The sequence below is a fragment of the Carcharhinus amblyrhynchos genome, chromosome 11 (genome assembly GCF_965287045.1).
Source record: "Carcharhinus amblyrhynchos chromosome 11, sCarAmb.v2.hapA, whole genome shotgun sequence".
Taxonomy (NCBI): domain Eukaryota; kingdom Metazoa; phylum Chordata; class Chondrichthyes; order Carcharhiniformes; family Carcharhinidae; genus Carcharhinus; species Carcharhinus amblyrhynchos.
The window spans coordinates 27,576,044-27,594,160 of record NC_137334.1 but is presented as its reverse complement, the minus strand read 5'-3'; the positions used below and the strand labels follow the sequence as shown (position 1 = coordinate 27,594,160).

At 41.6% G+C, this 18,117-nt stretch overlaps 1 protein-coding gene across 7 annotated transcripts in view; it reads right to left on the bottom strand.

The window, feature by feature from the left end:
- The window catches only part of LOC145349995 (serine/threonine-protein phosphatase 6 regulatory ankyrin repeat subunit C-like), a 239,820-nt gene that overhangs the window by 155,621 nt on the left and 66,082 nt on the right, over window positions 1-18,117 (bottom strand). For 6 of the 7 annotated variants that reach the window (XM_080198786.1, XM_080198792.1, XM_080198791.1 and 3 more), the window contains exon 2: window positions 9,233-9,316. The exons of the other annotated variant lie outside the window; for it this stretch is intronic. In XM_080198786.1, the coding sequence (XP_080054912.1) occupies window positions 9,233-9,316 (84 nt within the window). The remainder of the gene's footprint in view (window positions 1-9,232; window positions 9,317-18,117) is intronic. 7 annotated transcript variants of the gene reach the window in all.

The following is an 18,117-nucleotide window of genomic DNA, read 5'->3' as shown; positions in this document are numbered from 1 at the left end:
AAGGCTGCAGGACAGGCATATGCCTGTAAAAAGGAAGGATAGGAAAGGTAGGATTCGAGAGCCATGGATAACCAGGGAAATTGAGGCTCTGATCAAAAAGAAAAGAGAGGTGCATGTTAGGTCCAGGCAACTGAAAACAGATGGGGCTCTGGAGGAATACAGAGAGAGTAGGAAAGAACTCAAACGGGGAGTTAGAAGGGCAAAAAGAGGTCACGAAATGTTCTTGGCAGACAGGATTAAGGAGAATCCAAAGGCATTATATTCATACATTAGGAACAAAAGAGTTGTCGGGGGCGGGGCGGGGGGGGGGGGGGGGAGAGAGAGAGAGAGAGAGAGAGAGAGAGAGAGAGAGAGAGAGAGAGAGAGAATCAGACCTCTCAGAGACAAAGATTTATGCTTAGAACCCAAGGGAATAGGGGAGATCCTAAATGAATATTTTGTATCAGTATTCACAAAGGAGAGGGACATGTTGACTGGGAGTGTCTCAGAGGGAGGTGTTGACCCGTCAGAGAGAATCTCCATTACAAGGGAGGAAGTGTTAGGCTTTTTAGGGAACATTAAAACTGACAAATCCCCAGGGCTTGATGGCATCTATCCTAGACTGCTCAGGGAGGTAAGAGATGAAATTGCTGGGCCTCTGACATAAATCTTCACTGGACACAGGTGAGGTCCCTGAGGATTGGAGGATAGCGAATGTGGTACCGTTATTTAAGAAGGGTAGCAGGGATAACCTGGGTAATTATAGGCCAGTGAGCTTGACGTCCGTGGTAGGGAAGTTGTTGGAGAGGATTCTTAGAGATAGGATGTATGCGCATTTAGAACGGAACAATCTCATTAGTGACAGACAGCCTGGCTTTGTAAGAGGGAGGTCGTGCCTTACAAATTTGGTGGAGTTTTTTGAGGTGGTGACAAAAACGGTTGATGAAGGAAGGGCTGTGGATGTCATCTATATGGATTTCAGTAAGGCGTTTGACAAAGTCCCTCATCGCAGATTGGTTCAGAAGGTTAAGGCTCATGGGACACAAGGTGAGGTGGCTAGATGCATAGAGAACTGGCTTGGCCACAAGAGACAGAGGGTAGCAATCGAAGGGTCATTTTCTGGCTAGAGGTCTGTGACCAGTGGTGTTCTGCAGCGCTCTGTACTGGGACCTCTGCTATTTGTGATATGTATAAATAATCTGGAAGAAGGTGTAACTGGTGTTATCAGCAAGTTTGCGGATGACATGAAGATGGCTGGACTTGCGGATAGCTATGAACAATGTCGAACAATACAGCAGGATATACAGCGGCTGGAAAATTGGGCGGAGAAATGGCAGATGGAATTTAATCCAGATAAATGCGAGGTCATGCATTTTGGAAGAACTAATGTAGTGGGAAGCTATACAATAAATGGCAGGGCCATCAAGAGTATAGAAACACAGAGGGACCTAGTTGTGCAAGTCCACAAATCCCTGAAGGTGGGAGCACAGGTGGAAAAGGTGGCAAAGAAGGCACATGGTATGCTTGCCTTTATAGGATGGGGTATAGAGTATAAAAGCTGGAGTCTGGAGTATAGAACGTGGTTAGGCCACATTTGGAGTACTGCGTCCAATTCTGGTTGCTGCACTACCAGAAGGACGTGGAGGCTTTAGAGAAAGTGCACAGAAGGTTTACCAAGATGTTGCCTGGTATGGAGGGTCTTAGCTATGAGGAGAGATTGGGTAGACTGGGGTTGTTCTCCCTGCAAAGACAGAGAATGAGGGGAGACCTAATAGAGGTGTACAAAATTATGAAGGGTATAGGTAGGATGAATAGTGGGAAGCTTTTTCCCAGGTCGGAGGTGACGATCACGAGGGGTCACAGGCTCAAGGTGAGAGGGGTGAGGTATAACTCCGATATCAGGGGGACTTTTTTTTTTTACACAGAGGGTGGTGGGGGCATGGATTGCACTGCCAAGTAGGGTGGTGGAGGCAGACACACTGGCATCGTTTAAGAGTTACCTGGATAATCACATGAGCAGCCTGGGAATGGAGGGATACAAAAGAATAGTCTAGTTGGACCAATGAGCGGCACAGGCTTGGAGGGCCGAAGGACCTGTTTCCTGTGCTGTACTGTTCTTTGTTTGAGACTAAGGAAATTCAGTATCCCCACTACAACTCACACCAACTTCCACAGTTGCACCATAGAAAGCATTCTTTCTGGTTGTATCACAGCTTAGTACGGCTCCTGCTCTGTCCAAGACTACAAGAAACTACAAAGGGTTGTGAATGAAGCCCAGATTACTATCTATTCACACTGTCTATACTTCCCATTAACTTGGACCAGCACAATCGAGGACCCCGCGCACCCCTGAAATACCCTCACCTTCTTCCATCAGGAAGAAGATATAAAAGTCTGAGATCACAAACCAACCAACTCAAAAATAGCTTCTAGCCTGCTGTCATAAGACTTTTGAATGAACCTACCTCACATTAAGTTGATCTTTTTCCACAACCTAGCTATGACCGCAACACTATATTCTACATTCTTTCCTTTCCGATGGATGGTGTGCTTTGTCATATGGCATGCAAGAAACAATATTTTTCACTGTATCCTAATACATGTGACAATAATAAATCAAATCAAATTTTGGGTTCCTGGAGCTGTTGTCCAAAAATAGAACCTGACTTATCAAGGGGACATAGAAGGCAGGATCATCCGGAAACATGTAGACCATTTGAGAGAGCAAGAGTTGCCCCAACAGCCAGTGCTGTCATCAGAAGCCAAATTGCCATCAGGGAATGTTGTCGACTATCCAAGCATTTAAGTACCAGATTATCCTGCTACTGATGCAACTGACATCCCCATGGAAACAGATGGAACCAAGATGTCTATGCCAGAAGAGACACCTGTGATTGTGGTTTCTACGGACAGTACCTCAGGGGAAGTATTTCAGATAGAGGAGTTATGCTGCTCCACTAGGAATCGGAAAATACCTAAAAGAGTTAATTCTTAATGGATTGGATTCATGTACTAAATGTTTAATTATCTGGGTCTATGTAAATTCAGTATTGACATTTGTATAAACAGGACTTAGAAGGGGTCAGATGCTGTGATTGTCCCTTTAAGGGACAAGCTGCAGAGTAAGGGTCACATGACCTGTGGAACCAATCAGGGAGCAGGGTAGAGGATCACCTTGCTAAGCAGGGTTTGCTGTTCCAGAGCCAACTGCAGCCATGAGTTTGCCATAGCTGATGCATCTAACCCGCACATCTTTGAACTGTGGGAGGAAACTGGAGCACACTGAGGAAACCCACGCAGACATGGGGAGAATGTGCAAACTCCACACGGAATTGAACTCGGATCCCTAGCGCTGTGAGGCAGCAAATGCCGACTCCTATCCAGAATTATGCTCTGTAGTTTTAGACTCTTCAGCCAGCCTCTAATCTGTCAGAGCCACTCAGAATCCCATGTTTTCTTGCAATTACCTGAGTATGAATACGATCAAGCTATTCAAAATTATGTGAAGTGTGGATAGAATAGATAGAGCAAAGCTCTAATGAAACTTAATGGAAGGATCAAGAAACAAGAGGACACAGATTTGCAACATGTGATAAAGCATTTTACTTTACATAGCAAATTATTAGTATAGGGTATATGGGCCAAATGCCAGCAATTGGGACCAGCTTAGGGCTTTAAAAAAAGCCCTAACATGGACAAGTTGGGCCAAAGGGCCTGTTTCCATGCTGGAAACCTCTATGACTCTCTATTAGGATCTGGAAATCACTGCCCAAGACTGTGGTGGAGGCAGTTTCAAGAGAAAATTAAATCATCTTAAAAAAGAACGTATAGGCTATTGGGAGAAGGTTGGGGAGTAGCATGAGGTGAATTGCTTCTTCAGAGACCCAGATGACATGGACCAAATGACCTTTCTCTGTGCTATAACCCAAGATTCTATTCAATGTCAGTGTACACCTCCCAGGAAAACCCTCCTCCTATGAATTACTCCAGTGAGCTTTCATCGCATCATCTCTAAGTGTACCACCCCCTTTAGGTTACAGAGACCCGAACCTTTCAGAGTAATCTGGGTGCAGTCTCATCAAAGCATTGCTTTATTGTAGAACAACTCCCTATTTTTGTGACTCCCACCTCCCTTGCATTGAAGGTGAATATAACATTCACCTTTCCAACTGCTTGCTGTGCCTGGACATTAACTTTGTGTTTCTTAAATATTGGTGCACACCATGTACAATAGTTTGAGTACTGCTGAAAAAAGAAATTTTGTCAAAGCTTTTCATCTTGCACTGATCAGGAAAATCGTGTCACCAGAGTCCACTTGTCAAGCAATCAGCACTCTTTTTTCATATTATATAAAGTTGTTGTTTCCCTAACATTGGTATTTTTACAATGGTCCTGATGTATGCAAGATGAAAAGCTTTGGCAAATATCTTTTTTCATCAATACTCAAGTTCTGTACCAGAAAAACCATGATTTAATAGTATCTCACTATTTAAAATCTCTGCTTTTCTATCTTAACATCACAATCAGCCTTATATTTCATCTGCCACCTTCTTGTCCACTCACTTAATATGCCAGTATCTATTTGTAAATTGTATTCTTCTTGCAGTTTACATTACCAACAACCTTTGTACTGACAACAAATATGTACACATTACGCTCAGTCCCTTTATTCAAATCATTAATACAAATTGTAAATAGCTGAGGCCCCAACACTGATCTTTGCAGTACTCCACTAGTGACAAGCTGCAATCCTGTAAATGAACTGCTTTTCCTGCTGTTTTACGTCCTTTAACTGATCCAAATCCATGCTAACTTAGCACCCCCATCCCCTGAGCTCTTATCATGTAGTACTTTATTCAATGCCTTCTGAAAATCTGAAGTAAGAAATCTCACAACAGTAGGTTGAAGTCCAATAGTTTTATTTGGTAGCACAAGCCACTAGCTTTTGGAGCGCTGCCCCTTCATCAGCTAAGTGGGAGTTCTGTTCACAACTAGGGCATAAAAAGACACAAACTCAATTTATAAAATAACAGTTGGAATGCGAGTCTTTATAGGTAGCCAAGTCTTAAACAGGTACAGACAATATGAATGGAGAGAGGGTTAAGCACAGGTTAAAGAGATGTGTATTGTCTCCAGCCAGGACAATTAGTGAGATTTTGCAAGCCCAGCAACTGCATACTATATTCACTGGTTTCTTATCTACCCTGCTAGGGGCAGCACATTGCACAATGTTGGCACTGCTGCCTCACAGTACCAGGGACTGCGTTCAATTCCCGTCTTGGGTCACTGTCTGTGCAGAATCTCCACATTCCCCAGTGTCTGCCTGGGTTTCCTCCGGGTGCTCTGATTTCCTCCCACAGTCTGAAAGACATGCTGGTTAGGTGCATTGGCTATATTAAATTCTCCCTCACTGTACTTGAACAGGCGCCAAAGTGTGGCAACTAGGGGATTTTCACAGTAACTTCATTGCAGTGTTAATTCAAGTCTACTTGTGACACTAATAAAGAAACTTTGAAACTCTTCTGGCAGCTTATTCCATATATGCACCACCCTCTGTGTGAAAAAGTTATCCCTCAGGTCTCTTTTGAATCTTTCCCTTTAAACCTATGCCTGCTAGTTTTAGATATCCCTCCCCTGGGGAGAGGACTTCGGCTATTTATCTTACCTACATCCCTCATGATTTTATATAACTCAGTAAGGTTACCCCTCATCCGCCTACGCTCCAGGGAAAGAAGTCCCAGCATATCCAGCCTTTCCTTATAATTCAAACCTTCTAGTCCCAGTAATATCCTTGTCGATCTTTTTTGCATCCTTTCCAGTTTAATAACATAACATAAGAAATAGGAGCAGGAGTAGGCCATCTAGCCCCTCGAGCCTGCCCCACCATTCAATAAGATCATGGCTGATCTGAAGTGGATCAGTTCCACTTACCTGCCTGCTCCCCATAACCCTTAATTCCCTTGTCTATCAGAAATCTATCTACCCGTGACTTAAACATATTCAACGAGGTAGCCTCCACCACTTCAACGGGCAGAGAATTCCAGAGATTCAGTACCCTCAGAGAAGAAGTTCCTCCTCAACTCTGTTCTAAAGTGACCATCCGTTATTTTGAGGCTGTGCCCTCTAGTTCTGGTTTCCTTTCTAAGTGAAAAGAATCTCTCTACCTCTATCCTATCTAGCCCCTTCATTATCTTATATGTCTCTATAAGATCACCCCTCAGCCTTCTAAATTCCAATGAGTACAGGCCCAATCTACTCAATCTCTCCTCATAAGCTAACCCCCTCATCTCCGGTATCAACCTGGTGAACCTTCTCTGTAATCCCTCCAAGGCCAATATATCCTTTCACAAATAAGGGGACCAAAATTGCACACAGTACTCTAGTTGCGGTCTCACCAGTGCCCTGTACAGTTGCAGCAAGACCTCCCTGCTTTTATATTCTATCCTCCTCGCAAAAAAGGCCAACATTCCATTCGCCTTCCTGATCACCGGTTGCACTTGCAGACTGAGTTTTTGCAATTCATGCACAAGGACCCTCAGGTCCCTCTGCACAGTGGCATGTTGTAATTTTTCACAGTTTAAATAATAGTCCATTTTACTATTATTTCTTCAAAGTGGATAACCTCACATTTCCCAACATTATGCTCCATCTGCCAGATCCTCACCCACTCACTCAGCCTATCCAAATCTCTCTGCAGACTTTCCACGTCCTCCACGCAATTCGCTTTCCTACTCATCTTCGTGTCATCAGCAAACTGTGTTACCCTCCACTCAGTCCCCTCCTCCAGATCGTCTATACTTATGGTAAACAGTTGAGGCCCCAGCACCGATCCCTGCAGCACGCCACTAGTCACCAACTGCTAACCAGAAAAGCACCCAATTATTCCAACTCCCTGCTTCTTGTTAGATAGCCAATCCTCAATCCACGCTAACACTTTACCCCCAACTCCGTGTACCCTAACCTTCTGCAGCAACCTTTTGTGAGGCATCTTATCGAACACCTTCTGGAAATCCCAAAATGCCACATCCACCGGTTCCCCTCTGTCAACCGCACCAGTCATATCTTCATAAAAATCCAGTAAATTCATCAAACATGACTTCCTCTTCATGAATCCATGCTGCATCTGCCCAATCGAACCATTCCCTTCCAGGTGTCCTGCTATTTCTTCCTTAACGATGGACTCCAACATTTTCCCAACTACAGATGTTAAGCTAACTGGCCTGTAGTTACCTGCCCTTTGTCTACTTCCCTTTTCAAACAGCGGCCTAACAGTAGCTGTTTTCCAATCAGACGACACTTCCCCAGAGTCCAGTGAATTTTGATAAATAACTACCAATGCATCTGCCACTAGTTCTGCCATTTCTTTCAGTACCCTGGGATGCATTCCATCCAGGCCTGGGGACCTGTCTACCTTCAGTCCCATTAGTCTGCCAACCACTACCTCTTGGGTAGTGGTTGGCAGTAATTGTATTAAGGAGCTCACCTCCGACCAACCCTCGATTGTTAATATTCGGTAAGCTATTTGTGTCCTCCACCGTGAAGACCGATACAAAAAACTTATTTAAAGTCTCAGCCATTTCCTCGTTTCCCACTATTAAATCCCTTCTCTCGTACTCCAAGGGTCCAACATTCACTCTAGCCACTCTCTTCCTTTTTATATATTTGTAAAAACTTTTACTATCATTTTTTATATTTTGAACTAGTTTAGTTTCATAATCTATCTTTCCTTTCTTTATCGCTTTCTCAGTCATTCTTTGTTGTTTTTTAAAGCTTTCCCAATCTTCTAATTCCCCACTATTTTTGGCCACTCTGTACGCACTGGTTTTTAATTTAATACTCTCCTTTATTTCCTTTGTTACCCACGGCTGGTTATCCCTTTTCTTACAATCCTTCTTTATCACCGGAATATATTTTTGCTGAAATCCTCCACTGTTCCTTTCCTTTCTAATAGTAGGACTACCAGAATCATACACAGTATCCAAATGTGGCATGACCAATATTTTGTACAATCGTAACATAATGCCCCAACTCTTGTATTCCATGCTCTAACCGATCAAGGCAAGTGTGCCAAACGCCTTCTTCACCACCTTGTTTGCCTATGACCCCACTTTCAAGGAACTGTGTACCTACACCCCTAGGTCTCTCTGTTCGACAACATTACCCAGGGCCTTAACATTAACTATGTAAGTCTTGCCTGGTTTGTTTTACCAAAACATCTCGTATTTATCCGTATTAAACTCCATCTGCCTTTCCTCGGTCTATTGGCCACTGATCAAGATCCCGTTGTAATCTTAGATACCTTTCTTAATGTCCAGTACACTACCCATTTTGGTGTCTGCAAATTTACTGTTTGTGACTGCCATTTGAGGAAAAGGTTCAATTGAGCTGTGATGCTTCCCAAACTGAAATGGCCTTCCAACACATTGCTCAGGCTTAAACATTAATAATTTCAAAGAGTGGAGATGCTGGCGTTAGACTGGGGTGGGCATAGTAAGAAGTCTCACAACACCAAGTTAAGGTCCAACAGGTTTATTTGAAATCACGAGCTTTTGGAGCATTGCTCCTTTATCAGGTGTCACTCTCGTGATTCCAAATAAATCTGTTGCACTTTAACCTGGTATTGTGAGACTTCTTACTATTAATAGTATCAATTGTTCAAGGCAGCAGAGTGTAATTTTTGTCATGAAACAACAAGCAAGGAATCAAAACTTCTGAAGCTGCCTAGAAAAGCTAAGGAGGAGAAAAAGAGTGTAACCTAGTATATTTAATCTTTTCAATAAATTCCCAGTCAGGGAAATTGCATTTATTACTCTCAGGTAGGATAAAGCATTACATGCAAACAAATTGTATGCATTATGGCCTGCATACAATGGATCCTTGTATAATGATAAATAGGTTCATTCATTCAACACATTTGTTACAGGACCAGCCATACACGGCATTGTAAATTAGATTTCAGCTGGTAAACCTCCCACAGCTTAGAGAGAAATCTATTTCCAATGTTACTTACTCAATATTAGGAAAACTATTCTTGGAATGAATGATAAATGTCAGCCAATTCCAACCACTGAGAAATGCCCTGGCCTTGCCAACATTTGCTCAGGCATGCAAACTGTGCAACATTTGTCTCTGGTGTCCAGTGAGTTGAAGTTGATCAGCACTCATCAGATTCACAAATTCAATTCTATGAACTAATCAGTAAATAGATAGTGTTCTGGAGATAAGTTTTGCCAAAAATGTAGCAGTGGCCTACCAAAGCATTGACATCTTCGGTTTTATAAATCAACATCCGCACTTCATCAGGATCCCCGTTAAATATTGCCTGGACCAACGGAGGCTAGGAAAGAGAGAAAATAAAATGCTTCCATTTGGTAATTTTAAATCATTTATAAAATATGTTCACAAGTTTAAATAAATCAAATATTTGTAATAAAGAGTTCATGGGACAGCTGCTTAACAATGCCTATTTTTTAAAAGTACATTAAAAGTTGCCTTAATAGTTCAAAAAAACTAATCAATGTAACACACTGCCAATCAATACTCCAAAGTTCGTTAATGTGAAACCAAAATATAAAGATAAATTACCAAAGCAGACCATTGAATTATAATACAAAATAGCATAAAGTGCTATAAATGCTCAGGTGAGCCAGCATCCGTGGAGAGAGAAACAGGCTCAACATCCAGCTGAAAAGTCAAATCCTGTCTCCACAGTTGCTGCCCAAGCTACTGAGAATTTCCAGAACATCTTTGTTTTCCTTTCAGATTTGTAGTATCCAAATTATTTTGTTTCCGACTACTGAAATAATGGTAGGGTCTCAAATCAGCAACCTCAGGACCAAAGCTGTGGCAAACTTTGGGTCAGGTGGTTCAGATCAACTCAGGACAGGTGGGGTCAACAGCTTGGAGCACAGGAATAGATTGGCACACAAATGGCAAAGGGATAACTAGTCAGAGGTCACCAGTGCCTAGCTGAATTATCCAGTTAAGTGTTTTTTTAAAACTAAATTAAAATGCTTGCATTGCACTGCACACTCTAGAAACGTCCGGTTTTCAGACAACTCTAGTTGTTGGGATGGTCGGTTTAATTAATTTAATTAAATTTATTAAATTAACTTAATTAAATACACTACTGTATTTTTTCCTCCTTTTTGTTTATACCAACAAACAATACTGAAGTAGCTATAAAGCAAGTTTTACAGGATGTACTTTAACAAAATATTAATTATCTCTGCTTTATGTTGCTTGAAGTAGCAGACAAAAACCCTAATATGCCTTTAAAGAAATTTAACCTCTAAAACATAAAAAATTAACATTTTTTAACTGTCAAAGAAAATAAAGACAACTGTATAAGATTTCACTCTATGGTATTTCAAATGTATTTAGCCACATGGATCTTGAAATATTTCAGAACGGGACAGGACAGTGAATTCTACAATCTGGTATTGTTCCCCTTCAATAAGCTCACAAGTTTGATTTTCATTGTTACAAGAGTGTATTTTTAAAGATAATTTTTCTTTTTCTGGCTGAATTTAAAAAAAACAGTGGGACACTCTACAGACAATGGAAAATTGTCCAGACTAGCAATTTGCACAAACTCTCATTCCACCAAGCGTGATGAAAAAAATACAACGAGTCCCTGAGGAGCATGAAAGACCTCATCTCCAAGGTTGGCTTCACATCCACACTCTTCAAAGAATTTTCAGATGTTTCCAAGGTAAGACATCAAAATACAATTGCCTATTCTGAAACAACAATGTTTTTACTGTATATTTCTCATGTTCTTGATAAGTTTGGGAACTCTTCATGTGAGAAAATTGCAAGTAACAAATCCATCTCTTGCCATCTGCATACAAAATAACACAAGATCACAAATTCAGATTTGGAACGTTTTGGAAAGCTAAGCACAAGAGAAATCCAGTATCAGCTTTACAATACAATGGTTCAGAAAATAAAATATTCTCCCCATCCACTTTCTTCTGAACAAAATCTCGAACACCTGTCATATATATATTCTTTGGAGAAAAAGCCTAGATCTGTAATAATCCTATGGGATTGTATCCTCCCTATTTTGTAATGATTTTCTTTTTTTCTCTTTTTCATCATGTATACTTTCTGTATGTTACAAATATAAAGTATCTAAAATTGCTATTTTTAGAATAAAAAGGAGGAATGAAGGGAGTTTTGTGAACTGCTGTGAACCTTGCCTACAAGCTTGGGTACCTCAGTTGTTGAAGGTTAAAGGGCGGGGAGGGGTCAGGTTATTCTTACAAGGAAGAAGGTACAAAGTATCCACACCTGTAGACAATAATAAGAACATCTATGCTAACAATGGATATAGTCTGCTGGTGTCCAAGTCTCATAGGTGGTGTTTGGAATGTGGAATTTATAAACAGTTGTGCTTTAAGATAGATTGTAGTTAGGGGTGTAAAGGATGACCAAGATGGCCTTTTGGAAGGGAGAAGTCCATGGAGCCATTGTAGAATCAGATTACAGGTTTTCCCAAGATACCCTGGAAACTCTCTGACATATCAGCGTGTGAATCTGAGAAGGAATGCGCTAGCAAGTAAGGGAGCAAGACAGCCAATCTCTAATGTTCACCATGCAAAATGGAGGTGAGTTCATGCCAATATTGAAAAGACCACATTCATGAGAATTTAATCAAGACTGCAAGATTCACTGAGGTTTTGGTAGAGGGAGGATCTTCAAGGTGACTCTCACTGGGAAAGTCAGTTTAGGATTCAAAGTTATGTGATTGGAAAGGGAAAGGAAGCAAGTCACTGGGAGCTGAGAATAGTTTTGGTTCCTGGAGAATTAAGTGTTCACTTAAGGGACAGAGTAAGTTACAATCAAGAAGGATTTTCAAGCATTTTAAAAATTAAACGGGGAATCTTTTCTGTAGTTTAGAGTGTAGGTTGCCTTCCGAATAATGTTTTGTCAATGGCTGTTCAATGGGATCTTCTGGTCAAGTCAAAGGCACACTTGCTGATGTGGGTTTCCCAGCAGCATGGGGTTCATTCAATGGGAGATCCTATTGACAGTGGTGAGACTAGATGATACTGCTGCTGGCAAACGGTGCACTGCCTCCCACCACAAGAAACACACTGCAGGGACGCAAAAGCCCCAGTGTTTCCTTTATTTATAGAAGTAAAAGTCTTAAAACTGGAAATCTTATCTGATTCTTCCAGTTAGTCACTAGAAATTCAAATAACATTTTAAAAGTTATCTGTCTCTACAGAGATCGTAACAAGTATTACAATACAAATGTTTAATACTGCACCAAAATTTTAGCATGCTTTCTTTCACAGACTACTCCACACTTTGTTGGCTAATATCCAGGGCAAAGATTGTATTTCTGGGGGCCAGTCATTCATAGGAGTTGCCAGAGGTGCATTCTTGAAGGAGATAACAACTGCCTAACAGGACTCCAATCCAACCACAGGTCTATGCCACCATCAATTTTCATCTCTGTAATATTGCCTGACTCCACCCTTGCCTCGGCTCATTTGTTGCTGAAATCCTTAATCTTTGCTTTGTCATCTCTAGACTTGACTATTCCGCCACCTTCTATATCTATAGGTCTGCTGCCCATGTCCTAAACTGCATCAAATTCCAATCACCCACCACCCTTGTGCAAGCTGACCTGCACTGGTTCTTCATTAAGTGACAGATCTTAAATTCTCATCTGTTTTTAAATCGCCTCATGGTCTTGTCCCTCACAATTGAATGGTCTGTTCTATAGTCTCTAATTTCTAACAGGAAAGCAGAATTTAGGGAGGAGAGGCATAGAACATAGAACATTACAGCGCAGAACAGGCCCTTCGGCCCACGATGTTGCACCGACCAGCTAAAAAACAATGACCCTCTAACCTAAACCAATCCCTTTTCATCCATAAACCTATCCACGGATCTCTTAAACGCCCCCAAACTAGGCGCATTTACAACTGCAGCAGGCAGGGCATTCCAATCCCTCACCACCCTCTGGGTAAAGAACCTACCCCTGACATCCATCCTATAACTACCACCCCTTAATTTAAAGCTATGCCCTCTCGTGCTAGCTTTCTCCATCCGAGGAAAAAGGCTATCACTGTCCACCCTATCTAAACCTCTAATCATCTTATATGTTTCAATAAGGTCCCCTCTTAGCCGCCTTCTTTCTAACAAAAACAACCTCAAATCCCTCAGTCTCTCCTCATAGGACCTCCCCTCCATACCAGGCAACATCCTGGTATACCTCCTCTGCACCCTCTCCAAAGCCTCCACATCCTTCCTATAATGTGGGGACCAGAACTGCACACAATACTCCAAGTGCGGCCACACCAGAGTCTTGTACAGTTGCAACATGACGCTGCGGCTCCTAAATTCAATCCCCCTACCAATAAACGCCAAGACACCGTATGCCTTCTTAACAACCTTATCTACTTGATTCCCAACTTTCAGGGATCTATGTACACATACACCTAGATCCCTATGTTCATCCACACTATTCAGAGTCCTACCGTTAGCCCTATACTCTACACATCTGTTATTCCTGCCAAAGTGAATTACCTCACACTTTTCCGCATTAAACTCCATCCGCCACCTCTCGGCCCAGCTCTGCAACTTGTCCAAGTCTCCCTGTAAACTATGACACCCTTCCTCACGATCTACCACACCTCTGACTTTGGTGTCATCAGCAAATTTACTAATCCACCCAACTATACCCTCATCCAGATCATTTATAAAAATTACAAACAGCAGTGGCCCCAAAACAGATCCCTGAGGCACACCACTTGTAACTGAACTCCATGACGAATACTTACCATCAACCACCACCCTCTGTCTCCTATCTGCTAGCCAATTCCTGATCCAATTAACTAAATCACCCTCAATCCCATACATCTGCATTTTCTGCAGAAGACTTCCATGGTGAACCTTATCAAATGCCTTACTAAAGTCCATATATACCACGTCAACTGCCTTACCGCCAACCACCTCTTTGGTCACTTTCTCAAAGAACTCAGTAAGGTTAGTAAGGCATGACCTACCCTCCACAAAACCATGCTGACTATCTCCAATCAATTCATTACTCTCTAAATAACTATAAATCCTATCCCTAATATTTTTTTCTAAAACCTTGCCCACAACAGAAGTAAGACTCACCGGTCTATAATACCCGGGGAAGTCTCTGTTCCCCTTCTTAAACAATGGGACAACATTCGCTATCCTCCAATCTTCTGGCACTATACCTGTGACCAACGACGACCTGAAGATCAGAGCCAGAGGCTCTGCAATCGCCTCTCTTGCCTCCCAGAGAATCCTAGGGTAAATCCCGTCTGGCCCAGGGGACTTATCTATTTTCAAACCCTCAAGAATATCTAGCACATCCTCCTTATCAACTGCAATACCGTCAGTTTACAACCCTGTAACCCAGTGTTCTCCACAGCTACATTTATGTCCCCCTGCGTGAATACCGAAGAGAAATATTGGTTCAATGTCTCTCCAATCTCTTCCGGTTCCACACATAACTTCCCACTGCTGTCTCTAACTGGCCCTAATCTTGCCCTAACCAACCTTCTGTTCTTAACATATCTATAGAACGCCTTAGGATTCTCCTTAATCCTATCAGCCAAAGTCTTCTCATGTCCTCTTTTAGCCCTTCTTAACTCACTCTTTAACTCCCTCCTAGCCAATCTAAAGCTTTCTAGTGCACTACCTGAGCCCTCAAGTCTCATCCAGACATAAGCCTCCTTTTTCTTTTTAACCAGCGGATCAACTTTTTTAGTGCACCACGGTTCCCTAGCTCGACCATTTCCTCTTTGCCTGACAGGGACATACGTATCAAGGACTCGCAGTTGCTGCTCCTTGAAAAAACTCCACATTTCGGACATTCCCAGACCCTGTAGTCTCCTAGTCCAACCTATGCTTCCTAATTCTCTCCTAATAGCCTCATGAACTGGTTAAAGCAATTGCATTCAAAATATGCTCATGATTTCAGATGTGGCATTTTTTTTAGTGGTCATAAAAATTTGCTTTACCAGTATATGCTTCCATCATCCATAGTGATCCTTCCTACATTGAAGGCACGAGAAGATTAAATAAATTTACTGTTGTTGTGACTGTTGCAGAATCACATTCATTTAATGTATATGATAATATTTATAAGCTTGGTGCCCTGAATAAACATACTTCTTACATTTCTAATTTTGTCATTGAGATGTAATTGTGATGTTTGTGACGTGGGCTGTTTATGAACAAAAATTGCTTAACTATCTGAGAATGTCGATCTCATTTTAATGTGAACTGTGTGGCAAGTGTTGGGTTGAGTGAAGCCTTCTTAAGCAAAAGCAGCCGATTGTATTGTATCATAATCAATGTTTCATGGCACTTTTGCATGATGTCAGTTTGACCTACTGCATCTCCCCATGCAATAGTTAAGAAATATTAGCCTGGCAAAGTCAAAAATGAATCGGAGGCTTTCATCTGGCACACAAGAGAAGAGACAGATGGTCAAAATGATAGTGAGGCATCAGCAAATGAAACTCAGCACAATAAAAGTAAGAGAAGAGCGTCGAGCAAATACAGCAGTAAATAGTAAGAACTGGGATCTATTTGCACAGGACTGAAACTGAACTATTGCCATTACGTGTCATCTGTTGTGAAGTCCTGTTGAATGAAAGCTGAAAGCCTGCTCATCTTTGCTGTCATCTTGAGACTAAACATAGCAATAAATATCCAAGCCAATCATTTTTTTTAAAACTGAAGCAATTTTCAGAGTAAAAAGAAAATTATGGAATGCACATCTTCAGGCAGTGATAACATTAAAGTGGTGGAGGTATATATCAGGTAGCCTGGTTCATAGCAATGACAGAAGCTGCACACAAATCAGGGAGGAGTTGATATTTTTAAAGTTTATTTATTATTGTCACAAGTAGGCTTACATTAACACTGCAATGAAGTTACTGTGAAAATCCTCTAGTCGCCACACTCCGATGCCTGTTTGAGAACACTGAGGGAGAATTTAGCATGACAAAGCATCTAACCAGCACATCCTAAGGACTGTGGGTGGAAACCGGAGCCTTTGGAGAAAACCCACCCAGAGACAGGGTGAGAACATGCAAACTCTGCACAGATGGTGACCTGAGCCAGGAATTGAAACCAGGTCCCTGGAGCTGTGAGGCAGCAGTGCTAACCACTGCACCATCCCAGTGCTAGTAGCTAAGGAGATGGTAGGTGTTATGCTGGGAGAGAAGGCCATAATTTCATTGTCAGATAACAGTCCAATGGAGAATCGATGAGTTGACCCACTAGACGGGTGATCAGCTAATGCAAGCAAGACGATTTTATGCACTTCAACTGGCTGAATCACAGGACATTATAAAACTTGTTCACTTACGTAAGGCATGAACACAAGGGAGAGATACACAAGGATTTTTTTTCTGTAAATTATTGCCCACACGCTCAGCTGCAGAGGCCATTTTTGACATGTCGAACACTTTCACAATTCAAAATGTGTAGTTAGCACAGATGGGGCCGTGTGATGTTAGGCAAACACAGCGGGCTTGTTATAAATATAAGAGCAGCATCTCCACGAGAAACATCCATTCACTGCAGCACCTATAGGGAGGCATTGGCTAAAAAGAAAATACCTGATCTCTTAACCACTTTGGAGGAAGTGGCTTAAACAGTTAATTTTATCAAGGCCTGTCCACTGAATTCAAGAATATTTGCAGTTCTATGTTACAAGATGTTGGAGAGACAGCCTTGTGGAACTGTCCTGCGACAGTGCTTCAAAGCTGGATTTTTCTCAGAATTACCTGACTGACTCTTGGCTTAAAGTTGCTTCAGTCTACTCAGAACTGTCCGACAAGGCAACAAAGTTTCTGATGGTTTTTTCTACAACATACGTTTGCGAAACTGGATTTTCAGGGATTGTCAGACTAAAGGTCAAATATTCGAATAAACGTGACTTTGAATCAGATCTCCAAGACCGTCAATTCTGGAACCTGACATCCAGCATTTGATGTCTGCAAAACATCATCAGCCTTTTCAATAGATAAGCTACTGCAGGTAAATGTACTATGAGGAGTGCGATGTATTTGTGAGTGCATCATGAACTATTTGAAATGGCTGCATTTTTAATATCTGTGGATATACAAATTTGAATCCCATCAGCCAAAGGCTTTGCAAAGAATAAAATGTTTAAAATGGCTTGCATACATCATTGTCATCAAACTTTTGATGACAATCTAGTGTCTAGTTGGAAACCACTGTCCTAGATAATTTCAATGCACATGTTGGAATGGACAGAGATTTATAATCAATGTGCTTTGGTCATCATAGGATGGGCAAAATCAGTGACAACAGAAAAGGTTTTCTTAAGATTTGTGCAGTTCATGAACTTTACATCACCAACACGTTCTCCCATCTCCGTGTTTGCTTTTTGATGAACATTTGGGGTCGATTGCTTAGCCAGCAGAAAAGCAACCGATAAGGACGGAATTCCAACCAAATGACTCCAAGCACGCAAAGTCCCATTGATTGTCACATTTTCATAATCCACTTCTCCTCTGCTGGAGGTAGAATTCATTTCACACAAAAATCATCATACTATTACTAAAATAAACACAACAGAGGAGGTTGCAACAACCACAAATGCACCTCACTCCTTAATAACACTGGGGAGGTCTTTGCTGGGATCATGTTTAAAAGATTCCATTTACCTGCAGACTTTGTATAACTGGAAACCCAGTTTCTATACATCTACAGTGAACTACAATGAACATGATCTTCTCTATATGCCACCACTGCAGCAGTACACCAAAACTCCTCAGCCTCAACTGCTTCTTTCTTGACAATTTACATTGTACTTTAGATGTACAGTTTGACTTCACCACTTCTGACAATTTCAGGGTGAAGAATGGTGTGAAGCAAGGCAAAGTCCCAGCTCCCACTTCGTTTGGGATTTTCTTCTCCACTCTTGAACTATGCCTACCCTGCAGATATGTAAGTTTGGAGGTGGAGAAGGTAGTCATGAAGGCATATAGCATGCTTGCCTTCATCGGCTGGGATACCGAGTTCAAAAATTGGCAAGTCATGTTACAGATTTATAGAATCTTAATTAGGCCACACTTGGAATATAGTGTCCAATTCTGGTTGCCA